Consider the following 26760-nt stretch of genomic DNA (forward strand, 5'->3'; position numbering starts at 1 on the left):
TTGGTCAGCGAGGCCACACGCGCATTGCAGAGAGAACACCCAGCTCTCTCAAGATGATAAGTCCCCGACAGATGGCAGATAAATGAGTTGGATAGAAATTGGTAACAATATTGATGATCGATGATGATGTTGACGCTGATGATCGTCGGAGGAAACCTGGCGAGGTCCGATTCGGGGGAGAAACCAAGCCGCGTGTCACAACAGCCGAGGAGGGGGGGCAGAGAGAGAGGGAGGGGGAATTGGCAGCTGACAGCCACTCATCCAACAAACAGAACAGAACTCACCCGCAATTCAACCGACCGCTTCAGCAGCAGATCAAGTGGAGCGATCGCCTGGCAACTTTTTTCTTTCTTTGCTTTCCAGCTCCACGCATGGAATGACAGGGGAAAGAGAATGTTGACCGACGAGAAGAAGAAATCTATAACTCGACTAAGCAACAAAAGGGTTTCTTTCCGCTGGGTCCCGGATCCAGCCTTGCGTATGGCGAGGGTCTAGACTCCTGGGGCCGCGAATCATTCCGAGAGGAAAACTGGGGACGGGAACCACTCCCCAGTGCCTGGGCCAACTATTTAGATTGTCGATGGGGACGAGCACGGGAAATAAATGAAATTGGCTCGGTTACACGTCTATGTGGTTCTATCTACAACTCATGTCTATCGGGATTGGACTAGAGACATGTTCATGCCAGATGAATGCAACCAAAAGCATAGCAAAGGGAGATAGTCTCGGGTATAGAGCAGAAGATCACCGCTGAAAGTCCGGGGGGAAAAGAGTAACACATGGAAAACAGAACTATCCCACCCTGCCGGCTCGGTCGCAGTCATACGAATAGCATCATATGTTGGACAGAAACATTAGATACTCGCGCGACGGGGCGCCAGCGTCCGCTGGAGCTTCTTCTTCTCCTCGGTCTCTTCGGGAAGCGGAAGTGATCCCTCCCGCTTCAGCTTTTCCAAGTAATTCTTACCATACGCATAGCCCAGTTGGTAGATCTCGTCAAACTTCGCAAAGTCCAGCGTCCCGTATGGATCAATGGGCGGGCGCATGTACAGGCACCCAGGGGTGTTTTTGGCACGTTCGAGGTTCTCGATCGACGACACATACGCCAGGCGTGCTTGAATCTCAGACAGCGTTGGTGGGTTAGGACACGAGCTGAACGGATTCCAGCGGTTCACCACTGCCCAAAACCCGGACAGGGAGTCGCCATACACTTGCGGGGTGTTGTCATCAATCGATCCCACGTCCACCGCAAAAATCACATCCGCACCCAGCCCTTTCATATGGTCGACCGTAAGATTGTCAATGTAGCCGCCATCAAGCAGCATGCTACCTTCGTCGCAGATCGGCGGGATCAAGCCAGCTAATGACATGGATGCACGTACGTACCGCCACGTGTAGCCAGAAGAGTGATATTCGGCACGCGATCGGCTAATGTTGGTGGTGTTGCAGTAGAACTCGAGCCAGAAGTCTTCAATCTGACTATCCCCAAACGTCTTGAAGATGCCACGGTTGAATTCATGCCCAGTGGTATAGGAAACAGTAGGGTAGGTCAGGTCCAGGGCGAATCGCCAGATGCTTCCCATGCGGCCCGCAAACTTCTTTGCACGACCATACATGGGCACAACGTCAGCATCCCGTGCATACAGAGCTCCAATGAAAGAACCAATTGAAGTGCCGCCAATGATATCAATTGGGATGCCTGCTTCTTCTAGAGCTTTGATTACCCCGACCTGGGCAATACCTCTGGCACCTCCACCACCAAGCACAAGCCCCACCGACCGGCCACAGAGCCGACGCGCCAAGCGATGGAAGTCGCCCTTGAATGGTGTCTGTGCAGAGTATAGCGGTGACTGGCGGATACGGCGCGAGGTGTACTTCTGGATTTCAGCCTGAATAACCTGAACTCTCTGCTTCAAGACGGTTCCAAAGCGTTTGGTCTGGGGATGAGAGGGTTCGGCCGTCAGTCGGAAGGCCATCTGTACATGATGATGGCCTCCATTGATCCAGACACGATTCTTCAACCACTGGCGGGTCAGTCCCGGAGGGCAGTACCGTTCCCCATGCAACAGGACTAATTCTTTCCGAGCGGTTGTTTTCATCCCAAGGAGAAATCTCTCGTATTCACCGATGCTGGGCGTCGACTCGGCAAGACCAACCAGCAAGATACAGTCAGCTTGAGTAATACATGTTTGGGTCCACGGAGAGTTCACGGTCGTATCCGCAATGTAGAGGACCATGCCGTACTTCTCCTCCAGATCCGCCAGGTACTGTGATAACTTGAGTTTGCCCATCTTACTGAAGGCATGTCTTCCTAGATGGTTCAGAATAGCCGCTTGATTGAGAGACGTGGCGCCGTTGGTGACCCCAATCTGGTGAAGCGCCTGTAACAGCCGGTTTCCAAATTCAACAACGGGAACTCCAGCTGTTACGGGAAGTATGCCAACAGTACGAAGGTTGAGAGTCGACTTTGCTGTCTTCACCGTACCAGAAACACCAGGTTCACCTCCCTTCTCGGCCAGCGGAGTCTCGACAAGGTCCCGCATCCGTTGTGCAATGAGTTTAGAGACCTGAATAGTGATTCCCGGATGTTCCTGGGCGAGGCTGTTGAAGAGAGTTCGGGGAAATTTGGCGAGTTCAGTGTCGCGGATGGCATGGAGAGTCGCCGGCCGGGTCGATTCGGTCATCACTTCCAACTCACCCACGCTTTCTCCCTGGCCGTATTCACCGACAACGGTCATCTTGCCATTTGGACCTTCATGTACAGACCGCAAACGTCCATTCAAGGCAAGGTAGATTGCATCGCTCTCGTCACCCTGGTGATAGATCACCTGGCCAGCACTTACTTGCACCCATTCCAGGGCGAAGTCGATATGAAGAAGTAACCGTGGGAGCAGGCTTGTCAGCCGCTTTGCCAAAGTCAACAGGGCCAGAGGGTACCGCTCCGCTATTCTTTCCAATGACGCCCGCGGAAGAAATCCTACGTATACGTCTGTCTTCGCAACGACATCGGTATACGAGCGGTAAGATGCGACGGCGCCCACATAGCCTTGGATCCCACCGGGTTTAATAAGATAGAGTGACCTCCGCGACTGCTTCTTCCGCCTAGGATCGTTTGCTGCCGCTGCCGAGCCTGACACACGAGAGGAACTCGTGTTGGTGCGTCTTAACATAGGGAACAGTTCCTCATGTGCCGGTCTGGACGATCCCACAAGGTCTTCTTCTTTGTCGTCCACGGGAATACCGACATCCAGGAAGCCATCAACAACGTAGTACAAACCCGGATGGCGCTCGCCTTGCTCAACAAGAACCGATCCCTGAGGGAAATAGACAATTTCAATGTCATTCCGGAGTTCTTCCCTCAAGTTGACAATAGGCGAGGTGCCACCGGCACTGGTGACAGACATGGACATCATGGATTCGCTTTCACCATCCGCAGAACCTTCGTAGGGATCAATGAACCCAAACGCGTTGTTGCTAAAGACGGCTTTCTGGCGGCGAGAATCATAGGAGAGGAGCTTCGGGGAAGCATCGCCTGAAGGGTGACTACTTTTACGCAAGAAGTCATTGGTGCTTCCAGTCAAGCCGATGCCTTTCATGATACACTCCAGGATTGATTCACGGAAGAGTGCATCCTCATCCAAAGACTCTTTCCGGTGAAAAGGAGATGCGCGTCCTGGAATCATTGGAGACGGGGACCGTAAGGGGGAGTGTTCTTTCTCCGTAAGAGGACTCAGTAACCGGGGGGCAAGGTGCTCGTATCTCGGACCGAAGCGCGAAAGCTGAATGGTAGATAGAAGATCCCCGGGACTCACACCGGAATTCTCGCGATCACTTAGTGCGCTATCCTGGGCAACCATGGAGACTGGCCGTTTAGAGGCGACCATCTTCGCCTGGAGAGCGGCTTCCTTCCTTCGAAAGCTACTCGACCGGGGCCTCCGTCCTCCATATGGGTTATGCAACGCAATCCCTTTCGTTACTTCCTCTTGGCCTAGGCGATCTCGTTCTTTGATAAATTTGTCTTTGAGACGGTCCAGCGCTGACCCACGCAGCTCATTTGGCAAATCGTACGTTGTGAATTTCGTCATCTGCTTCTCTATTCCCAGCACCTCATTGTTTAGACCCAGATAGGAGTGCGCTGTAGCGAAGGTGACTCTCTGTAGGCGCGTAAGGATTACCTGGACGATATGGGCAGTCGCTTTTGGGTACACTCGGGTCAAGCGACGGAATGCGCTTGCAGGGATGATTGCGATTGTTGTGTCTACCATCGCTCGTGCAACGATATCTGGATGCACTGATTTCCTACGCGTTTTGCCTGAGTACTTTCTGCTTTCAGAGCGAGCAGAGTGGGCGGGTGGAACTTGGCTTTCACCCAGATTTAATGGCGGCACAGCTGGTAGGTCTTCGGCAGTGCTGTTCCTGTGAGAGGCCGGGTCAAGACGATCCCCTTGATAAACATGCGGAGAGTCGTCCATTTCCCGAGGGCTCGCCGGAAATGAGTCGGGGCCAATGGCAAGACCCGGACCTATACTAGAAGCGCTGGAAGCTGAGCTGTCTGCATATCGTAATTGGACATCCTCGGTAAACAGCGACAGGATGGAAAAGAGTGAGGACATCGAAGCTCCGTTCTTTACTTCGGTAAGCAGCTGGTATCCTTGCCTTCCGTCCGGTCGATGGTCGTCTTCGTCGGAAGATTCACCTGCCATGCGGTTCAGCTCTTCATCTGAGCCCGACTTTCTGTCCCGCATGGACTTCACGAAGATTTGGACCAAGCCATCAACGACCAAACAAAACCCTTTCTCTTCCTCCAGCAGGAGCGTTTCGCCGGCGATCAACTTCCTTGTCTGCATGGTGCGGGTCAATTCGTGGAATACAGGCCGCTCGAGGTAGCCGAAGACTTTGATGGCGCTCAGAAACTCATCCAGATAGTTTGCCAAGCCCGGTTTCGTGTCGCTGTCCGGTACGTCGGGGAAGAGATCGAGCTGGGGTTCCTTGCGCTGCGGTTCTGGAGGCAGACGACTGTACATGTTCAGGAAACGATAGCGGATAAACCAACTGATGGTCGAGACCACGGCCAGCGCGATCAAGAGTCTATCAATAGAAACCATCATAATCAGCAGAGATTCACCCGCAATTGCCAATGGCAATAGAATACATGCATGGGACATCAGGGTGCGTCACTCACAAGGTCGTGAAGTTCATGGTGAAGGTAAGGCTCATAGAAAAGAGCGTAAACAGCCATGTGGGCAAGGTGATGGTCGTGAAGGTAACAATCCAGTATAGAACACTTGGAATGACCTGGAAAATGAAGGAAAAGATCCAGCCGATCCACCCCACCATGGTTGAAGGTGCTGGGGGGGTTACTGGCGGGGGAGGGAGATGCGAAGAGAAGCCGGACACCACGGAGAAACTGGCGGTTAAGGCGGGGATTGAGGTTGCGAGGGATCGTGCGGCGGTTGATGAGGATGCAGGCAACACATGGAGAGGGTCCAGGCTTGAAGATTCAAGCGAGGGTGGTGCAGCGATGATTCCGTCACCGGTGGCCATGATTCCCTGGGCTTCCATGAACTCGATGGGGACCAGACGCTAAAACACGCCTACTAGGAATTCCAAGGAAATCAAGGCAGCACCGCGCCCCAATTTGGAACACTCTCGTCCTTGTTCTTCTCTTTTCGCACTCGTTTTCAGTCACATCCACGCCCACACTCAGGCGTCACGGCTGGATGCAACGAGATGGTGGGCAGACAGTACCTAGGCAAGCTCGTAGCCAGCATCATCCACGCAGGGGAGAACGTGCACCCAGGGATGCTTGTGGCTGGTTGTCGCGACGCAGGAGCTCAAAAAGGCGGCTTCTTTGGGTGCGGAGACCCGGGCAGAAAACCACCCGGGCGGTAGATAACTAAACTGACGTACTTGCTTTTTGGCCCGCTCTTCCTGCAGGGTTTCGAAAGTTTAGATATAGATCATAAAAGGTTATCGTTTATTTTTATTATTTTTATTTTCTTTTTGTTTCTGTGTGTATGATATTAACTAAGTCGCATTAACAATGATTGGCAAAAATATAGTCATAATGGCAGTAGCCCGATCATGTATTATTATACTCCCAACGGGGAATTATCGAACGATTCAGACGTCAGGTGCAGTCCTCCGCAGAGAGATTCAAATTCGCGTAAGTTTCGAAGGAAACTGAAGTAATGCTCGTTTCATGGTAGCTTCGGATCTTGGGATTTTCCAGTTGTGGTAGAGGTCAGTCTGAAGGGAGCTCAATTCCCTGGGAGCGTGGTGGTAGTAGTAGTACTGTTAGAAATATATAATGAAGGAAGCGAGAGCATAAAGTAGCACGGCGAACTGACTAGTAGTTATTTAGTTACAACGGAAATAGTACAATTGCAGTTTCGCCATCCTCATCTCGACCACCATGATCAACCCCTCTCTTTGATAGTCACTTTCTTCATTGTAGTTCTCCTTTTTATCCCTTCATCTCAATATCATGCTGTCATCGAGGGTGTCTCTGCGCTAGAGTCATTGCTATCGTCCAAGAGACCCGCTTGTTTATCTATATATAGTAGCCCCTTCAACATGACGGGGTTCAGTCAGTACCTCACAGCTTCAAGTGAATGTGGTATGACCCTCATAACAGATACATACAATATCAACATATCCAATTAGCTGGAGGATAGTTGAACAAACCATCTTCTTAGGGAACGGATACTTAACATGGAATGAAAACAGACAACTGAATGAATTTAGTGTAGATAATTGGCTGCTCACCGCCCCCCAGGAACGAGCATCCACAGACTCGGCGGGCCACCCGCTTTCTGCCCCGTGCTGGCCGCCCAACTGCCAACCGAAGCCCCCGTGGATGAGTTGTAGTCGCCGCCGCCGGATTTCATGCTCCCCTTCTTTCCTGCCTATCGCTTGCTTCTACTTGTCCTCACCTTCTGCCGACTTTTCTACTTCTGTCTCTCGTTCATCAGTTTTGCTGTGGCCTTGGCTCATAGGCCCGCCACGGTCATGTTTCAGGTAGGTGGCTGCCCGCTGTTTGTTCTCTGTCTCCCTCTCAACCTGTCGATTACTATTTACCTGTTTCGCATTCCCCGTGCCATATTGTGCTCGTGCCAGTGCTGTGGCTGATCCCGCCCTGTTCCCAATATAGCGCTTGCGCGACGCAATCGATTCGCGGATTGCAGAAGAACAAGCTCGTCAACGGTCCGCCCAAACTTCACTTTCGCGCTCCAACTCCGCTCGTCATCCCACGGGTCGCAACTTATCTCCGACTAGGCGAACCTCTCGTCCTCGGCGAAACACCGGTACCCCTGTCCGTGGCCCTGATCCCAACGAGTTCGAACCGGAGTTCGCCATCGGGGATGATGAAGGTTCCAGCAGATCAGCCACTCCGCGTTTGGAGTCGGCAGGTGGCTCCGAAGCTGCCCCGGAGGAAAACGCCGGGGAGGGGAAGACGTCTTCTGAGGAGTCTGCAACCAAGAAGCCCGAGGCTCAGCCTGTAACTGAGACGAATCAGTCACCGTCTGAGCTGCCGCCAGAGATTCGGGTGAAATTGCGAAGGTTGGGCAAACTCGAATCCCGTTATCAAGGTAATGAGCGCTCTGCAACGACAGTCCGGCCACATTGTTAACTTGTTGCCGTACCCCAGATCTCCTGAAAGCGTACCGCATGGCCCATTCGCGCGTCCTGTCGATCGAACCATTCGAAGCTGCCCTGCGAGAGAACACTCCCCTGACGTCGATTAGCGAACCAAAAGCTTTGACGGAGTACCTGAATCAGATCTCGTTGAAAGGTGACCTGGTGACCGAGGAATTGAAACGTGTAACAGCAGAGCGGGACGATTACAAGAAGAAGCTGGAAGAGTCTCAGAAATCCACCAAAGCTGCCTGGGATGAAGTTACAAAACTCAAGGAGGACAGCAAGCCACAAGCCAAGAAGGACGAAGGGCCGACATCTGAGAGTTCCGCTACCGACAAATCTACACCCGATAGCGCTGCCAATTCCGGGAAGGCGTCCACTTCTGGCGCCAAGGAGACTGCCGAGGCGTCTCAGAAGGAGTCTGACGCGCAGGGTGATAGTGAGGAGTTCTTCTCGTATGACAGCGAAATCCCGCGACTGGAGTCGGAATTGAAGGAGAAACAGGAGGAAATTGATACTCTGAAGTCCCAGACAGAATCGCTCAAGCGCGACCTGTCGGTAGCCCGCGAGTCCACGGAAGGCATGGTCCATAACCTGGAATCCGCTACACGGGAGCTTGTTGAGTTGCGCGACACTAAGGACAAACAGGATGCGGAGTTGGAGCAGCTCAAAACCTCCAAGCAAGAGGAAGTTAGTGAGCTCAAAGCCAAGCTTGAGAAATCCGAAGACGCCGTGTCGAAGACAAGCTCCGAAATCGAAAGCTTGAAATCCGAGCTCAAGCAAAAAGCAGATGAAATCGAGCAACTCCAGGCTCAGACTGCTCATGCCAAGAGCGCTGAACAACAAGCAGAGATCGAGTCAAAATTGGAACAGTTGAACCGGGAAAAGGAGGCCAATGACAAGCGTCTAGGGGTCCTACAAGGACTGGTTGACAGCCTTCGGTCTCAGCTCAAGGAGACGGAAGAAACCTTCACCAGTCTCAAGAAGGAAATGGGACAGAAGAACGAAGATATGGGCAAGCTACAGAACGTTGTCAATTTCCTGGATGCCAATCTCAAAGATAACGAGAAGTGGCAACAGACCAAGGACCAAATTGCAAATGGAAAGGAAGCAGCATTTGATGAACTTCGCGAGAGCCTGGCCCCTCCACCGCAAACCACAGCAGTGAAAGAGGACCCCGCCGGACCTACTGCACCAGCAGCGAACCCCGCAGGTGGCGCTGGGGGAGGCAAGAAGAAGAACAAGAAGAAGAAGAAGGGAGGCAAGGCGAACGAGGAGGCTAGTAAAGTAGTTGAAGCTGCTGCTCCGGAGGAGAAGCAAGAACCGGCAGATCAAGATGATCAAGCAGCCTTGAAGCTCACAGAGCTGGAGCAGAACATTGAATCGCTCAAATCGCAGCTGGCTGAGAAGGATGCTACCATTGATCGTCTCTGCTCAAAGCTCAAGGGAGAAGAAGATTTGAAAGAGGAAATCGAAACCCTACGTGATGACTTACTGAATATCGGCCAAGACCATGTTGAAGCCAAGGATAAGGTGAAGGAGCTAACTGCCGAGAAGAACGCTCTGGAGGAAACAATATCCAAGCTGGAGAAGGAACTGACTGATTTGCGGACGAGTAGCGAGTCTAGCAAAGTCGATACTGAGAAGGCGCACAATGACCTGAAGGACGAATATGAGAGTCTCAAGATCAAGTCTACTACCCTGGAGACGGAGCTTTCTGCTGCCCAGCAGCTGGCTGCCACGAGGTTCAAGGATATGACGGAACTGCGGGAGACACTCCAGAAACTGCAACCGGAAGTGAAGAAGCTACGGGCCGAGTCCGCGGAGCTGAAGTCCACAAAGGAATCTTTGAACAGCAAGACAGCCGACTTGCGAAACTTGGAGGGGCAGCATGATGAGTTGCGTGCAGAGCTGAAGTCGCTTAAGTCTACCATAACAGAAAGAGACGCGGAAGTGAAGTCTCTCAACCAGAAGATCAGACAGGAGACGGACAGCCGTCTGAAGAGCGAGGAGAAATTGACAGTCGCCCAATCTGATCTGCGATACTCGGAGAGCAAAAAGCAAGAAGCCGTGGAGGCAAAGGAGAAGCTGGCATCGGACCTGTCCAAGGCTCAAGATGAGCTGAAGGCAGCTCGCGCCCGGCTCCGTGAAGCTGAGAGCCAAGCTGCTCAGTTGAACAAGGATCTTGGCGGCCTGCGAGAGGAGATTCAGCTGAAAACCGCACAGCATGCCAGCGCACAAAGTTTGATGAATAGTATGCGCGACCAGGCTGGGGAGTTGGGTATGCAGATGAAGGAGGCCCGGGAGCGTTGTGAAAGCTTGGAAGAAGAATTAGCGGATGCTCATCGCCTGCTGAGCGAGCGGACTCGGGAGGGGGAGACCATGCGACGTCTTCTCAATGATATTGACGGCCGCGCAGAGGCTAAAGTACGGGATTTCAAGGAGCGTATGGAGGCTGCCATCGAAGAACGCGACAGGGCTGAGGATGAGGCAAGTGCCCAGAGCCGCCGGCGGGCGCGTGAGTTGGAAGACTTGAAGGGCAAGCTTCGCGAAGCAGAGCGGGCCTTGCGTACTGTGGAGGAGGATAAGGAGGAGCTGGAGCATACCCAGAAGGACTGGAAACGCAGACGGGATCAACTCGAGGCCGAGTCGGAGAAGACTACCCAAGAGCTCAGTGATCTACGACAGGCTATGGCACGGTTGCGGGATGCATTGGATGAAAGTGAGAAACAAGTCCGTGATTTGGAAAAGGAGAAGGCCGAGCTGCGTCGGTCCGTGGAGGAGACCAACGCGCGCTTAGAAAAGGTTCGCAAGTCCAACAAGATGCTACCAGACGAGAGTCGCTTCGGTACCAATCCGCAGTCATCCCGTTCATCCATCGACTCCGGGTCACGGAAAGCGCTGGCCTCCCCGGTCTCCAAAGATCGCAGCCCGTCAACTCGCAGAAGTGAGACGCCAACCGGACCTAGTACATCATCCATCGATTACATCTACTTGAAGAATGTTCTCCTCCAGTTCCTGGAGCAAAAGGACAAGAACTACCAGAAGCAGCTGGTGCCTGTGCTGGGGATGCTGTTACATTTCGACCGGTGAGTATCGCAGTGTTTATTCATTCCTTCCCTTCTGGAGGCTTGTGTATGCTGACTTGAACAGGACGGATGAGCAAAAGTGGATGGCGGCCATCACCTCACGCTAGACTTCCAGGCCTTTGCCGGAAACCATGGTTCTTGGAGGCAAGCACATAGTTGTAATTATACCTGGTACATAGCATTCTTGATTCACAGATTATTATACCTTGTCGAAGCTCATCTTGCCTTGCCACAAGAATCTTATTTCCCATTATTATTCTTCTGTTTCTGTGACCTTCCAGTGGACTCGATGTCAACCGAAGGGCGCAGAGCCGTCAAAAGTCCCGTTCGAGTAGGACAGTCGCGGTCCCGACCGCTCGGTGGGGAACGACAGGCGGGTCCTCCGGGGTCTTCACATTTATATTCATCCCCGGCTTCTCTCTTTTGTCTTTCTCAATCTTTGGTTTCTCTGTACCTATTGCACATATAACCGGCACAATGTCTGACCAGCCTACTATTCGTCTTGCGACTCCTGAGGGCAAGTGTTTCTTTCTGATGCCGCTATAGCATTACCTGCGTTGGCCCTGTACGCCCATTGGCAATACCTCCACTCTTAACTAACCATGTCTTGGCTACCATTGCAGATGTCCCGATCATCCACCAGTTCATCTGCGAGCTCGCTGATTATGAAAAAGCCCTGCACGAAGTAGAGGCCACTCACGAGTCTCTCCTTGAAACGTTGTCTTTCCCCGACAGCCCGCCCAAGCGTGGCTCCGTGTACACCGCGCTCATTACCCCTCCTGCGACGGCCGAGAACCCCACACCCAAACCTGTCGGCATGGCGCTCTTCTTCTACAACTACTCTACGTGGCGCGCAGCTCCGGGAATCTATCTCGAGGATCTTTATGTTCAGCCTAGTGCCCGAGGCAATGGCTACGGCTTCAAGTTGCTCAAGTATCTTGCCGCCAAGGTATTGGAGATCAAGGGCAGACGTCTTGAGTGGAGTGTCCTGAAGTGGAATGAGCCTAGCATCAAGTTCTATGAACAGGTTGGGGCTAAAGCCATGGATGAGTGGACGAAGATGATGATGGAGGGCCCGGCTTTGAACAAGTTGGCGGAGGGATTGTGAGTGATTTGAGTCTGCTTGACCATGAGTGAGGAAGTGAAGGGATTATCCGCGTTCACCCGATCGCAAATAGACTGCATGATTCTAGAATATAATGTCTTGGCTGTGGCTTTCGAGCATCACATGAAAATGATTGACCTCTTGGTCTACTTTATATGGAGGGGTGTTGGCAGATCAGCAGCAGGGATGATTCTCACCGCCCGGAATACATTGCAACAGAAGGCGGTGAAGGAAAACCAACATAACCAGTCTGGAAAAGGACTTTGGTGCATAAGCTATCATCATCATCATCATCATCAACCCCTTAAAAGGAATTTGATAACGACTACGGCCCACCGAGGCGGAGAAAGAGTCTTGATCAACTGAATGAATGCATGGTGACGATGGAGGCGACGATCGGCACCAGCCACGATGAGGGCTAGCCCTAAGCGCCAGATCTGATCGGTGGTGACGTCGTCATCGCGGCGTAGATCCCCTGGGAAAAAACGGTAGCTCCTCCTAATCACTAGATTACTATTAATTACTCCTAGTAGATCCCGCTCCCCTGGGATACTCTCGATGCTTGTCGACGTGCTCCCTGTTCGTACTGATGATTCCCTGATTCCGCTCCACACTTCTTCCCTTCCCTTTCAATGGCTTCCACTATCCCTCGGGACCCTGTGCATAGCAATCACTATGTGGACTACGTGATTCGCTACAACTTTGGTGGTGAGACTGGTAAGATGGCGGTGTGCCCCAGGCCAGCAATTCCCGGTGTCGCTCCGACCTAACCACCATTGTACTTAGACGCCGCCCATGCGACTGAGCAACTCGATCGACTGCTGCGGAAGCTCTTCGAGGTTGGACTGCAGACCGAAGTGAGGCAAGGGGACGAATCGTCGCTGTTGATATTCGTCCGAGCGTCACGGAAGAAGAGCCTGAAGCGCGCCATCTATCAATCACGGTGAGCGCTTGCTGTTTGTACGGTCGGGTCTTATTATCTCTTACTGATCCGTCGATGTTATTTCTCCTAGCATTCGCGATTGGCTCTATGGCGTCCGCAATAACGAACCCGAATCAGAGTCCTCGGCGGAGGCCCAGTCGGAATCGGAGCGTTTGCGCGTTATCTACCATATGATCACGGTCCCTAAAGAGGCAGGTGGCGCTGGTATCACTCCGAAACATGGCGAATGGAAATGTGTCGATGCGATCTTTCCGCTGCATGATGAGGCCATGAATAAGCAGTGCATAAAGGACTGGAGCCAGAAGACGTTTCTGTCGGCTGATGATTTGGATCAGATACGGAACACGTTCGGAGAGAATGTAAGGATAAGACCGTCCTTGCAGGCATTACTTGATCTGCCGCTAATGGGTGCCTCTACGTACAGGTTGGCTTTTACTTCGCATTCCTACAGTCTTACTTTCGGTTCCTCATCTTCCCCGCCGTATTCGGTTTCTCCTGCTGGCTGCTGCTCGGTTCCTTTTCCATCATATATGCGGTCGTGAACAGTCTGTGGTGTATCATTTTCATCGAGTACTGGAAGCGCCAAGAGGAGGATTTGAGCTGTCGCTGGCAAACCAAGGGCGTCTCGGCTGTGCGACCCAAGAGACGCGAATTTCAGCCCGAAAGGGAGGTTCAGGATGAAAGCACTGGTGAGGTCAGGGGGGTGTTCCCCGCGACCAGGCGGATGTATAGACAACTGCTGATTGTCCCGTTCGCCTTGCTTTCTGCGGTTGCATTGGGTGTCATCATCGCCACGTGCTTTGCCATTGAGATCTTCATCTCAGAGATATACAATGGCCCGCTGAAGACCTACTTGGTAAGTCTAAATCGCGTGAATTTCGAAGAGGCTCTGCTAACAGGAGCAGGTTTTTATCCCGACCATCCTGCTCTCAGCACTAATCCCAACAATGAGCTCGGTTTTGGTGTCTATCGCTACGAAGCTCAATGATTACGAGAACTACGAGACTCAGCCTGCATACGATGTGGCATTGACACAGAAGATCTTTATCATCAACTTTATCACCTCGTATCTGCCAATCTTCCTCACGGCCTTTGTCTACGTGCCTTTCGCGAGCCGTATCGTGCCGTACCTTGATGTTTTCCATCTGACTGTCCGGCCGTTCGTATCGAAGGAGGACGCCAACTCGCGACGAACAGAATTCAGCATTGACCCGGACCGTCTGCGCAAGCAGGTGATCTACTTCACTGTCACGGCCCAAGCTGTCAACTTTGCCATGGAGACCATTGTACCCATGCTCAAGCAGCGCCTTTCCCGCGAATATAAGGAATACAACCGCAGAAAGCAGGGAAAGATCGAGACCGAGGACGGCTCCGAGGCCAAGAAAGAGGCCCTTTTCGACGACCACCCCGACGAGACCAAGTTCCTTACCCGGGTGCGCAACGAAGCCGACATGGAGGACTATGACGTGACCGAAGACTTGCGAGAGATGTGTATCCAGTTTGGATATCTGGCTCTATTCTCTCCTGTCTGGCCCCTAGTCCCCGTCTCATTCCTGGTCAACAACTGGGTGGAGCTCCGGTCCGATTTCTTCAAGATCTGCATGGAGTGCAAGAGACCCTGGCCGCAGCGGGCCGATACCATTGGACCCTGGCTGGAAAGCCTCGGGTTCCTGTCTTGGGTTGGCAGCATCACCAGCTCTGCTCTCCTCTATATGTTCAGCAACGGCCATGAAGGCCCGAACGGCGAGCCGACTGCCATCCGCGGATGGGCACTACTGCTGACGATATTCTTCTCCGAACACATCTACCTCATGGTGCGGTATGCTATCCGCGCAGCCATGGCCAAGCTGGAGCCCCCGAACGCCAAGAAGGAGCGGACGGAGCGGTACCTCATGCGCAAGCGGTACTTGGAGTCGACGATCGCGGCACGCAGCAGTGATGACGAGGGGGATGGCAACGAGCAGGATCATTCGATGAAAGTCCCTGATATCACGCGCAAGTCCTTGGAAGAGGATGCTCGCGAGTGGTCGACTCATGACACTGATCCGGCGGAACGATTCTGGATGCGACAGAAGGGGTGGAAGGAGTCGGCGCATGTTGGAGCGACCATCATCAAGACGCTGGCGACTGAACCCCAGGCGAAGAAAGAGCAATGATGTGGGCTGGCATGCGTGACTGATGACGAGAGAGGAGAGGAGAATTTGTCATACTGATGACTGGTCGATGACACGAGCGTAGTATATACATGGGTTATGAGTGGGAGCTGGAACTTCTCTATTGTCTATATGTGTCATGAAGTTGATCGATGTACTTAATCATTATTCTATTGCTAGTATGTTGCGGTTTGATGTACTTACTAGTAACAGACTGTCTGAATGTCAGTTCAAGTACATACTTGCATACATACGCGGGACTCGCCGGAGAAAGTTGTACTAAATATGATCCCAGTAAGCCAACGAGATGAATACCAAAACCTAGTAACCATACCTAAACTCCTAGAAGCGAAGCCTTCACAAATCAAGTCTACATTGTCCGACAGAAATAGATACCAGTCGCGGCAGAAACCCAACACTGACCGCCCTCACCACCGCCAAAAGCGGCAGAACCTAGTCGACCTCGATGAAAAAGCCTCGGATTTAGTCGGCTTTTAGAACGTACAGCTCCCCAAACACTCAAGGTGGAATCTGTATAAAATATGACCGCCTTTTGGTGGTATGGGCAGAAAATGGTCGCTGCTGTTCACAACATGGTGATGGATAGTACGGGACTCGAGCCTGGACTCGGCCATGGCTCACCCAATGATATTACTCCCTACGTTCCAGCCAATGCTCGGCTGAGTCAGAGGACAACCCCCCCCACTGCAGTCAGGCATCGGCATTCTGACCCCGATTCATCCGACATTCCCAAGTAACACCGCCCGGATGCCGGCGGAGGGAAGTAGTAAGTGGTCGAAGATCATTTACGTCTCGGAGTTGTACGCATGTGTAGCTCCGGTGGGGGATTCGTCAATCATTCTTACTCAATATGTAGGGAAGGTGTTATTACTCATGTGAATCATATTTATCTACATCTCGTCGGGAAGCGTAGTGTAGATAGTGGGAATACCCGTGAATTGCCGGCAAACCAACTGTTGGGGAAAACGATGAGTCAGCGCATGCCGGATCAGTCATCAGCCGTGGGTCAGGCAGAACACAGTAGAAACGAAACAAAGAAATTCGGATTGTTGAGGGGGAAGAAGGAGGGGATTTCGTGTAATGCTCAGAGTTAAAATAGGAGGGAGTAATGAACGAATGGATGGGATTAGATACAGAGATATGTACATCAATAAGAAGTAAGTAACCGGGAAACAAAGAACTTTTGAGTCTCCTTCAATGCAGGTCTGGACACCTGAGGAAGGTAAGGCAGCCTAGTAACTTACTACTACCGTAGTACCAGTGAAGTTCACCGGGGGAAGGGCCCTTTTTCCCTCGGCGCCAGCCACTCGCCCTCCTCCATTTTCCCACACGTCACTTTTTCTGACTGATCCTTTAACTAATCTTCCCTTTCCCTCTCGCCCCCCTCCCACTCTCGGTCTGTCTTCCCAGCACTTCCCGTCACAAGTCGCTGCTTACGAGATCACTGCCCTCTCATAACTAATCTGCCCACACCCACTTTCCCCCCCGGTTATCGCCAATAATAGTCAGCAGTCAAACTGCAATCCAGCTTAGTTAGTCAGTTAAGGCCTCCGCGTGAGCAGCCTTTCCCAAATCTCCCCTGCCTAGCGAAAACGAGCTATCTCCGAACTGGTGCTCGCGCTCTCGTTTCTGCTTACCTCATCGTCCTTCCCCCGTTTATCCTACATCGTTTCTCTACATCCTCGCCTCCCCCCTCGAAACCCCCAAAGAAAACGTGCGAATAGACTGGCCGAGCTCGTCGTCCGCCCTTCTGCCCTTCGTGAATTGGTCCTGTCGTGTCTTTTTTCCGGCGCGTCTCCGTTGTCTTTTGACCTGTTGCCTCGATGCAGCCCACACTAGCCCCAGCGCCGCATCCAAGTATGCAAACGTCTGCTCAGGTAAGCAGCCTATGCTTGTCGCGGTTTGTCATCAGATCGCGTCTGTCCCATCCTGTCTTTCCCCGTTTCCCCAGATTCGCGCAGCTCATGACCCGAGCCGGGAGCTTGAGCTTTCTGGTCGTGTTCGCGACTGCTGTCGCCCTGTCTGTCGGATGAGCGATGCCGGATCACACCCATGTTTTCGCGACACGGGGGCCTTGACATGCTCACCGGTCGCGTCAATCCGGTGTAGATGAATCACCAAGTATATAGATGCTAACTGTGGAGTTTCTCACTAGGACCATGCGGATCAGGGTAAGTGAGAACAGCCTCTCATCGCGAAGAAAAGGGGAGAAAAAGAGATAAGCAGGAGGAAAAATGCCCCAGCAGTCATCGCGTCATCGCGTTTGCGGGTTGCTTACTGCCTCACTCCACTTCCCTGGCCTCGTATGTGTTTACACCAAATGCTAACTCGCGTCTCTGATCTCCAGTGCTGCATGACCAGCTCCTAGCTGCTCATCAACATCTGTCGCACCCACAGCAGGCACGTCCGCAAGGTCCGACCGCGCAGCCTCCGCATATGCAACCCAACACCACTAGTCCTCGAGACCAGAACAACATCGACCCTGCCATCTCCGGCGCTGCCATGCTCAGTGGTCCTCCCCAAACTCCTCCCCAGCCAGAGCCTACGGGCCAGGAATCCCCAAAGACTTATGGCAAGCGACCGCTGTCGACTTCCAAGCGCGCTGCCCAGAACCGCGCCGCACAGGTATAGTGAACTCTCATGCCTGAGGATCAAGAGCTTGAACTGACCAAATCCAGAGAGCTTTCCGTCAACGCAAGGAGAGCTATATTCGCAAGCTGGAGGAGCAAGTGAAGGAGTTTGATAATACGAACGAGACTATGAAGCAGCTGCAAGCCGAGAACTACCAGCTCCGTGAATATATCATCAACCTGCAATCGCGCTTGCTGGACTCCCAGGGCGAGGTTCCCGAGCTTCCTGGCAACATTGACCTGAACCAGCCACGGAATGACATCTCTGTTCCCCCGCCGGGGGCTCCGGCGGCCACCGGTCCCGCGCCAGGTCCTGGTGGTGCTCCGCAGCAAATGCAGGTCCCCAACCCCGGTGCTGCCACGAACGAAGACATGAACTCGCTGAATCGTATTGCGGTCGCTGGCCTGGGAATGCGCAAGCACCCTAATGAAGAAGCGAACTTCCTGGGAAACAACTTCCAGGCTCGTCGCCCGCGCAACGACGACGGGCAGCCCGATGGGTCTGAAGCAACGAAAACGGAGCCTGGTCACGGGTTGCCCGTTGTATCATGAGTGATTCAGATGTATCCGAACTCGATATTACCCTTGATTGTTGTCGCCATTCCTGTATTCTGTTGATTGCGAACGCCCGAGATATATCATCAGCTCCTTGCTTTTCTGTTTCGATATTCCTACCGTTGTCGTATCTTCTGGTGTATGGCGTGATGTAACTAGGTATCCATTCTGGCCTCGGAAGGAGCGGTGTTTTGTGCTTTTCATATTTGATGTCCATCCACAGCGTCAGCCACAGGAGTCTCCCGGGAAAGAAGAGGTGTAACCATTGTTGTTAATGCTCCTGGTGATTCTTTTCCCGTCTGCCGGTTGCTCGATGCATTGGCAGTGGGCGGAGGAGGCTTCTGGTATTTCCTCGTTCAACACTTGCATATGATGTTTGTTAGAGAGGGCCTTCCTGTGCCTCCGACGAGGACAAGGGGTCCAGGAAACAGACTGCTCGACTTGCTTATAGTAATCCATCTGTGTCTGCTCCTATGCACATGCTGCTCTCTTTATCGTCCTTATGTGACAGTCAAAGACATAACCGAATTATCCTCATATTCTGAACATTGAGGATGCAATAGTAGTACTGCTATATTTCAAGTAAAATGTCCAGTCACAGTCATATCAGTTCCAGCATCCCATGTACACAAAACAAACCAAACAAGAACCAGTATCCAACCAAGCTTCAGCTTCCCAAGTAAAGCTAAGAACCAATCCACAAGGGGAGCGTTATCTCAAAACCCAAGGCTGAAGACCACTGTGATTAGCGAATGATTCTATTGATAGTGCTAGCTGCATAAACAAACCCCGCCAGGCCAGCCAGTTCCAGTCCAGCCAAACCAACCAAGTTTGTCCAGTTTGTTTACCCCACTCCTAGTCTCTCCCCTCCACTTTGGCGCCTCCTGGGACCGAATGTTAGTTGAAGATAAAGTTAGTTGTTTTGATATTCCCAGCGCCTCTTTCTCCTCGTTCTCTCTTTACCCTCCTGCTGGGTTTCTTTCTCCAGCAACTGTCTCTATTCATTGTCCTTGCTCAGTTTTGTTCGTCCAGTGATACCCCAATGACAGCAAGATGACAGTTGCTGCGACTGTACTTCCCGCCGGCGAAGATGCGCCCGCATACCGCCCGCGCAGCTACCAGGTGGAGATGTTTGAGGCGAGTTTGAAGGAAAATATTATTGTCACGGTAATGAAATCTTACTATTTATGAAGGTTCAAGCTAATTTCTCTGCAGATGGGAACTGGCAGTGGGAAAACTCACATGTATGTGTGTTATTTGCTGTTGATGCTTCTCCACAGTGGAACTTTAATTGAGTTGACGGTTTCACTGCAGAGCTCTGCTGCGAATCATAAAGGAACTGGAGAGTAATCCGCACAAGGTGAGAAGGGCAATGAAACTATGTCGGTGTATAAGTCACTAGCTTATGCATTTGCCTCAGTTGATCTGGTTCTTAACGCCCACTGTCGCTCTATGTCTGCAACAATTCAAGTTCATCTCCGACAATATTCCCGCCGTCAGGGCTCGGACACTCACGAGTCTAGACAAGGTCGAGCTCTGGACAGAGCAGCCGGTCTGGGATGCTATCCTGAAGGAGATGCAGGTGGTGGTGTCCACGCATGCGGTTCTTGCCGATGCGATGAGCCATGGGTTCGTCAAGATCACCCAGCTGGGTCTGATGATTTTCGATGAAGGTATAGTAACGCGATGTCTAAATCCGGAGATTATGGTGTAGGGGTTGTGTGGGTATACATGTGTCTGTGAGATGATAATTGCTTATGTGGTGTGTTTTATTGGCAGCCCATCATTGCATGCGACGCCACCCTGCGAATAAGATCATGCAGGACTTCTATCACCCTGCTCTGGAAAGGCATGGTGCAGAAGCTGTGCCTAAGATTCTGGGCCTCACGGCTAGTCCGGTGGTGAGATCGAATCGACAGGAGCTACTGTGAGTGTAGTATCATCGGCTGCCGGTGTTCTGGGCTGACCAGATCAGGAAGATTGAGTCCAATCTTGATGCGGTGTGCAAGACACCACGGACACATCGATCAGAGCTTATGACACATACTCATCGACCACATTTGCAGCAGATATTATTTACTCCGGTCCTGCTCGACGATCTGCAGGCCGGAAGCAAGACTTTGAAAGCTCTTGTGAGCGCCTGGACGTCTCTGAGACTCGAGGATGATCCGTACATCAAAAAATTGAGAAAGAGCCCCCTGGACGGAAGAGCCTTGCAAAAAGTCCTCGAGTCTGGGAAGACTTATTGCAATGATCAGCTAAAAAGATTTGCGACTAGAAGCCTGCACATCTTCGAAGAGCTCGGTGAATGGGCTGCCGACTACTTTATACACGCTTCCGTTGAGCAGCTCAAAGCGAGAGCCGGTAATTCGGCGGATACCATGGGCTGGACCGTCGAGGAGAAGGCATATCTATTAGATATCGTCTCGAAACTACCCACCCCGAATATTGATCTCACCACCTCAGACCCAGATAGAATACCTATTTCGCCGAAGTTCCGCTCCCTGCTGGAATTCTTGGATACAAAGCGGGAGCCCAACTTCTCTGGCCTTATATTTGCTAAGCAGAGGGCTACGGTGAGCGTCATGGAAAAGCTACTGTCCATTCATCCTGTGACGAAACATCGTTTTCGATGCGCTTCCTTCGTCGGCTGGTCCGGCGGTGGTAGCAAAGACGTTCTGGGTGAGCTCCTAGACGCCCGTATGCAGCGTGATACACTGAGCGAATTCCGGACCGGTCAGAAAAACCTGATTGTTGCGACGGATGTGCTGGAGGAAGGCATTGACATTAGCGCTTGCAGTGTGGTGGTGTGCTTTGATAAGCCGCCGAACTTGAAATCGTTCGTGCAGAGACGAGGGCGCGCGCGGCACAGGCAATCAACCTACGCTATAATGTTTGCTACAGATGATGAATCTTCTGCACTGAGCAAGTGGGAGGACCTGGAACAGGCAATGATAGAAGCGTACGAGGATGACGAAAGGCGACTGCGCGAGGCGTGGGCCCTGGAGGCCATCAACGAAGAAGTGGTGGAAAGGCTTGAGGTGCAATCTACCGGGTATGGCACCGCACAGCAACTGCTAAACGTAAATTGATGCTGATATATCTCTTCAGTGCTGTCTTGACGGCTGACACTGCCGTTGCACATCTCAACCATTTTTGCGCAGTCCTGCCGCGTCAACCGTATGCGAGTAATGAGCCCGAGTTCTCATACGAGAAGGACGATGCGGACCTATTGAGAGGCACTGTCATGCTACCGTCCTGCGTCCATCCCGGAGTCCGTCGTATTCAGGGCCAGCGATGGTGGCAGACCGAGCGAGCAGCCCGGAAAGAAGCAGCCTTTCAAGCCTATAAGCGTCTCTACGAGTTTGGTCTTCTGAGCGATCATCTACTTCCGTTTAAGAGGAATTTAGAGCTCAAAGAGACCGATCTTACCAATCTACCGGCCCTTGTGGAAGTATCAGAGCAGTACGATCCTTGGGTCGACTGGGCTTGTTCCTGGTCATCCCCTGATGTCCACCAAACGCGAATTGCCATTAAGCACAACGGGGACTCACACATGTGTATCAGGTTGACCAGTCCAACGAGCCTGCCTCCGGTTGAACCAATGACCTTATTCTGGGATAGCGAGACAATATATACGTTGGATTTCGACAAACCAAAGCGAATGAAAGAAATTGCCGCTGAAAGCATTGAAAATATGAGACTGGCAACCGCGCTATACCTCCAGGCTGCAAGCTCTAGGCAATTGAGGCCTGAACAAGATTTTGTGACTTTATTTGGGCCGGACCTTACTGACCTTGAGTTGGCAGAGTGGCTCAAAAAGCACGCAGGAGACGAGCCTGCGCTAGAGGTCTACTCTCGCAAGGACTTTCCTACGGTCATGGGCATTGTGCGGGACCGTTCACGCTACAATGAGCCCATGCTTTTCAAAAGGTGGGTCGTGTCTGGACAAGATGACACGCCCATAGTCGAACTTGAATGCGACGCCGTCCCCAAGCGACGGAACCTGTTGCATCGGCAAACATTAGCTGCTAAGCAGCCTGATAGCGAAACACCTGCCATCTCCTCGAAGATACGGCTTATTCTTGCGGAAAATTGCACCATAGACAAACTCCCCTACGCCGAAACCATCTTCGGCCGCTTCATATCGGTTATACTGGATAGACTAGAAGCTACATTGGTTGCAACTAGACTATGTGAAACGATTCTACGCGATCTAGAATTTTCCAGCATTCGTCATATTATCACAGCCATCACCGCGCCAAGTGCGCAATCACTTACCAACTATCAGCGATACGAGTTCTTCGGAGACTCGGTCCTCAAATTCACCGTCTCATGCCAGCTTTTCTTCCAGCACCCCAACTGGCACGAGGGCTACCTTTCAGAAGGGCGAGACGAGATCGTCCAGAACTCCCGTCTTGCACGAGCCGCTCTCGACGCTGGCCTCGACGCCTTCATCATGAACAAGATGTTCACTCCCCGCAAATGGAGCGCCCCCCTCATCTCCGAAAAGATCAGCCTCACCCCCAAGCAGCGAACAATGTCCACCAAAGTGCTAGCCGACGTAGTCGAAGCCCTAATCGGAGCATCCTACATCGACGGCGGCTTCGCCGCAGCACACGCATGCATTCATCGCTTCCTCCCCGAAGTCAACCTCGAGCACATCGACCGCACCACAGCCCCGATGCCCAAAGAAGGCGTCACGAACCACACCCTCAACGACGACCACCTAATGGCCCACATCGGCTACACCTTCACCAACAAATCTCTCCTCGTCGAATCCCTCACCCACCCATCCTGCCAATTCGACACAACCACCCAATCCTACCAACGCCTCGAATTCCTCGGCGACGCCGTCCTCGACATGGCCATCATGTCGACCCTTCTCTCCCACCCACGCGAGATCCCCCAAGGCCTAATGACCAAGATAAAACACGCCGTAGTAAACGCAAACCTCCTCGCCTTCTTCTGCATGGAATTCGCCCTCACCGAAAACCGCACCAACGTGCAAGTCACCCCCACCGGAACCGTAACCCTCAGCCCCTCCACAGAACACATCGAACTCTGGCGTTTCATGCGATACCAAGGCGCCCATCTACAAACGGCCCGCGACCTCGCTCTATCCCGCCACAACTCACTCCGCGAATCCATCATCCACGGCCTTAAACACTCCCCATCCTACCCCTGGAAATCCCTTTCCCAGCTCAACGCCGATAAATTCTTCTCCGATATCATTGAAAGTATCCTCGGCGCTATCTTCATCGATTCGCATGGGAATCTGGCGGAATGTGAGAAATTCCTTGAACGGCTCGGCCTTTTGTGGTACTTGAGACGGATTCTTAAGGATGAGGTGGATGTTATGCATCCGCGGAATATCGCGCAGCAGATGGCGAAGGGGGAGATTCGGTTTGAGGTTCTCCGCGTGCCGAATGAAGGTGGTGGTGGTGGGGAGGATGATAGAGCGACGTATCGGTGTACGGTGAAGATGGCGGGCGTGGACGGCGTGGCTGTTGTGGCGGAGGGATGTTTGACTAGTGAGGAGGCGGAGATTACGGCTGCGGAAAGGGCAGTGGAGATCTTGGTGGGGAGGGGATGTAGTTTGTGATTATTTGAATTGAACTGAAGTGAGTAACTGAGCTTTGGAGTTGGGGGTTGAGGGATGGTGTTTGGTTGTAGTTAAGCGATCTAAATGCATATTTTGGATATGAGAATCGACACTACTGGAAATTTCATACTTACTAACGGATATAACACTTGCAGATGGTTAAGCTTTGATCACCTGATATAGTGTGCCAGCGTTTACAGCCTCTATTTCTGAATAGTGGTCTGGATAACATGATCTGGTATTGATAACGATGCCACACGAAGAATCTAACTACATTGCAAAATAGCCTGTATCAGCATATCGTTATCCCTTCCTTTTCCCACCCTTAGCTCGAGACCGCGTCACCCTTTTACTGGGTTGTGGCTCAGGCTCTTCCTCTTCCTCATTCTCACTCTCTGCTACCTGCTCTACCTGTTCCTCTGATGTCTCGGCTCCCTCACTCTGCGACTCGAGCTGATCATCCTCGCTACCAGTAGCAGCCACCATGACGCCGTCATCCGTTACATCTCCTCCCACGGACGAGCGAGTCTCTGTACCATCAACACTGCCACTAGAGATATTGGACGACTGCTGCTGCTGCTCCTTGCGGATACCCGCCAGGACCTTCTTCGCTTCGCTTTCCTCACCGTTCCATGCGCCACAGTTCCCGCAACGCCAACGGCCTAGTTCTTCGAGTGTCTTGATACCTGGGGGCGCCTGACCATTCACCAGTCGACAGGTGGAGCAGATCAAGGCGAGCCGGTTCTTAGGCTGGGTTTCATCCTCGCCTAGCAATACGTCCAGCAGGCGGTCGTACCAGTGAGACTGTTCCACATACTGCGTAGACGTGCTGGAGAATGCGTTCGGAGCGAACCCGGGTTCTTCGAGGCCCACGTTCATGTTTGGTGCACTCTGCTGCTGCTGCTGCTGCTGTAGTTGTTGCTGACCTGGGAACACGTGCGGAGACTGTTGGTGGTGCTGGAATGCGACCGGCGGGGTGGAAGGTGGTTGAGGAGAGGAGGGGAATTGTTGCGGTGCTGGTCGTCGAATATTCGCTGTCGGGGGCGGGGGTATACCCGTGCGCTGGACATGCTGCTGCTGCTGCTGGGATGGCTGTTTGCGCTTCGCTCCCTCGGACTTGTTGCGCTTTGCGTCGCCAGATTTGACCGAGTTCGAGCGCGCGGGCTTCGGCGACTCCCCACCATACTTTTCCAGCAGCTGTTGGGTGGAATTCCAGCGCGTGGCGGTTTTTAGATCCTCGATGGTTTTCTCACGCTGCTTATGGAGATCGTCGAGGTAGGCTTGGGTTTTGGTGATGCGATAGTCATAGTAGCGGGTGGAGATGGTGCGGATGAGGTAGATCCTGTATGGGAATGGTGGTTAGGAGTAGTGATGCAGGTGTGACGCTCCGCAATAGGGGTGGAGTGGGGGGTGGCAGGTCGCAGTGAGGGAGTAGATCAGGGGGAATTGTGGACGTACAGGATTGGACCACCGATAATCGCGCCGTACTCTGTGATTCCCCAATTCTGCCACCCGAGGACTAGAGCAATGATGATAGAATAGAGGAGGTAGGCGAAGGTAGTGTAGAGGGTCCAGAGGGCCTTGAAGCGACGGGCATGTTGACGGTGGAGGTCGAGACGGGTGGTGGCTCGGGTGATCTTGGTGGAGAGTGCGGCGAGGGCTTTTTCGAAGGATGCTGGAGAGGTGTCCTCGGCCTGAGAATGAGGTTTAATTGTGAGTTGGTGGATTGGAGACTGGCGGTGATGGGGACTTACCCTGAAGGGCCACAGGGACACCATGACGGGCTATCTGCCTAGGGAGTGTGTTTGGTAGTAACCTAATCGAATAATACAGGTCGCACTAGGAGAAGGACATGGTAGCTGGAAAAATAGGAAGCTGAAAGAGAGACCAGGGTGGAATGGAGAGAAGAGAAAGAGAGGGAAGGAAAGGAAAAGAGAGGCGGAGAGGAAGCCGTGAAGAGGGAAGAGCGAGTAAGTGGATGCAGGCAGAAAGTGAGAGCGACTGACGGACTCCATCGACGTCAACGTCAGCAGCTCCCGCACAGACCAACTGGTTCATACTTGCTCCATCTTCGCTCTCTCTTCCACTCTCTTTCTTCTACTCTCCGTCGCTTCCACTCACCGCTATTACTAGACCCCGCTGGTTCTCCTTCGCTACGGTGTTCCTTTCTCTTCAGAACATGTTATTAACCACACAACTTTGGCGGTAATCCCGTTCAATCCCCGAACCGGGCTCCAACACGATGATCTCTCCGCCGTTCTGATAGTCTCCGCATCCAATGCTGGACGACACCTCATTCATATAAATCCAAGGCCAACCGGGGTGGATTCAAATTAGGAGTTTAAGTGTGCGCGCAATAACTTCCATACCTGCCCAGGGACCTAACAGCTCTCGTCCGGTCATCCAGTCACGCGGCCAGCGTGACTCGCAGGGTCTCATTGCTTGTTTCAGAACTCAGCTCCACTCTACACTTGAGTAGGGAGTTGCCAAAACTTCTTGCGGACACGTTAATTGACCCGTTCGGAGTCAGACTGATGTCGGATATCTATAAAAAGTATTCGGTCTCGTGACGGACACACGGCCTAGTACTTCCGCGAACGTTCCTTTTTGCAAGTCTTATAGTTTTGCCTTCAAGACTATCATGAAGCTAGTCACTCTGGTACGGGAATATCCCCGGTTCTGTTCCGCAACATAGTGTGTGGATGTGCACCCTCGGTGCATCTAAGCAAGGGCCTTCGGCGGTCTCCCTACCTGCAATATCATCATCGAGCTCGCCACTCTCTGGCCAGAAGACTCCAGATACCTACTAGTGCATTACCGACAAGCTGGTGGGTATTGGACCAGGCCTCGCGTAATTCAAGACCCATCACCACTCCTCGTCGACGTCCTAGACCCAGTTCTCGTGAAGCGTCATGGCAGCCCTGTAGCTTCTAGCAACTCCTGGTAATGTACACAGTCATGATCAACCCACCGTTGAAGCCGCAGTCATCTAGTCACGCAAGGAAGGCTATGTCGGAT

At 52.4% G+C, this 26760-nt stretch overlaps 7 protein-coding genes across 7 annotated transcripts; 5 read left to right on the top strand and 2 right to left on the bottom strand.

Moving 5' to 3' along the window:
- Window positions 1-611: 611 nt before the first annotated feature.
- nte1 (lysophospholipase) lies at window positions 612-5953 on the bottom strand. Its single transcript, XM_026764732.1, has 2 exons — window positions 5183-5953; window positions 612-5088 (listed from the first exon to the last, which is right to left on the bottom strand). Exons 1-2 carry the CDS (start codon window positions 5560-5562, stop codon window positions 855-857), a joined length of 4614 nt encoding a protein of 1537 aa, XP_026631144.1. The 5' UTR covers window positions 5563-5953; the 3' UTR covers window positions 612-854.
- Window positions 5954-11086: 5133 nt separating this feature from the next.
- On the top strand, window positions 11087-12167 carry BDQ94DRAFT_135703 (GNAT family N-acetyltransferase). The gene is made up of 2 exons (XM_026764734.1): window positions 11087-11247; window positions 11354-12167. Exons 1-2 carry the CDS (start codon window positions 11208-11210, stop codon window positions 11836-11838), a joined length of 525 nt encoding a protein of 174 aa, XP_026631145.1. The 5' UTR covers window positions 11087-11207; the 3' UTR covers window positions 11839-12167.
- A 214-nt stretch (window positions 12168-12381) lies between these two features.
- BDQ94DRAFT_73531 (anoctamin family protein) lies at window positions 12382-15277 on the top strand. The gene is made up of 5 exons (XM_026776424.1): window positions 12382-12552; window positions 12622-12778; window positions 12849-13137; window positions 13203-13634; window positions 13684-15277. The coding sequence occupies exons 1-5, from the start codon at window positions 12468-12470 to the stop codon at window positions 14932-14934; spliced, it is 2214 nt and encodes a 737-aa protein (XP_026631146.1). The 5' UTR covers window positions 12382-12467; the 3' UTR covers window positions 14935-15277.
- A 7-nt stretch (window positions 15278-15284) lies between these two features.
- Window positions 15285-15803, top strand: BDQ94DRAFT_135707 (uncharacterized protein). The gene has a single exon (XM_026764735.1). It carries the CDS (start codon window positions 15474-15476, stop codon window positions 15687-15689), a length of 216 nt encoding a protein of 71 aa, XP_026631147.1. The 5' UTR covers window positions 15285-15473; the 3' UTR covers window positions 15690-15803.
- A 558-nt stretch (window positions 15804-16361) lies between these two features.
- Window positions 16362-18710, top strand: BDQ94DRAFT_135708 (putative transcription factor kapC). The gene is made up of 4 exons (XM_026764736.1): window positions 16362-16829; window positions 17108-17123; window positions 17300-17577; window positions 17631-18710. The coding sequence occupies exons 1-4, from the start codon at window positions 16776-16778 to the stop codon at window positions 18132-18134; spliced, it is 852 nt and encodes a 283-aa protein (XP_026631148.1). The 5' UTR covers window positions 16362-16775; the 3' UTR covers window positions 18135-18710.
- Window positions 18711-19190: 480 nt separating this feature from the next.
- Window positions 19191-23742, top strand: BDQ94DRAFT_166338 (putative RNA helicase/RNAse III; the record flags this gene model as incomplete). The annotated part of the gene is made up of 7 exons (XM_026770518.1): window positions 19191-19304; window positions 19353-19381; window positions 19452-19497; window positions 19558-19810; window positions 19917-20064; window positions 20113-21192; window positions 21249-23742. The coding sequence occupies 7 exons, from the start codon at window positions 19191-19193 to the stop codon at window positions 23740-23742; spliced, it is 4164 nt and encodes a 1387-aa protein (XP_026631149.1).
- A 184-nt stretch (window positions 23743-23926) lies between these two features.
- On the bottom strand, window positions 23927-25690 carry BDQ94DRAFT_135712 (uncharacterized protein). Its single transcript, XM_026764737.1, has 3 exons — window positions 25497-25690; window positions 25201-25436; window positions 23927-25084 (listed from the first exon to the last, which is right to left on the bottom strand). Exons 1-3 carry the CDS (start codon window positions 25518-25520, stop codon window positions 24046-24048), a joined length of 1299 nt encoding a protein of 432 aa, XP_026631150.1. The 5' UTR covers window positions 25521-25690; the 3' UTR covers window positions 23927-24045.
- Between the last annotated feature and the right edge of the window lie 1070 nt (window positions 25691-26760).

This window comes from Aspergillus welwitschiae (genome assembly GCF_003344945.1).
Source record: "Aspergillus welwitschiae strain CBS 139.54b unplaced genomic scaffold BDQ94scaffold_3, whole genome shotgun sequence".
In the NCBI taxonomy this organism is placed as follows: domain Eukaryota; kingdom Fungi; phylum Ascomycota; class Eurotiomycetes; order Eurotiales; family Aspergillaceae; genus Aspergillus; species Aspergillus welwitschiae.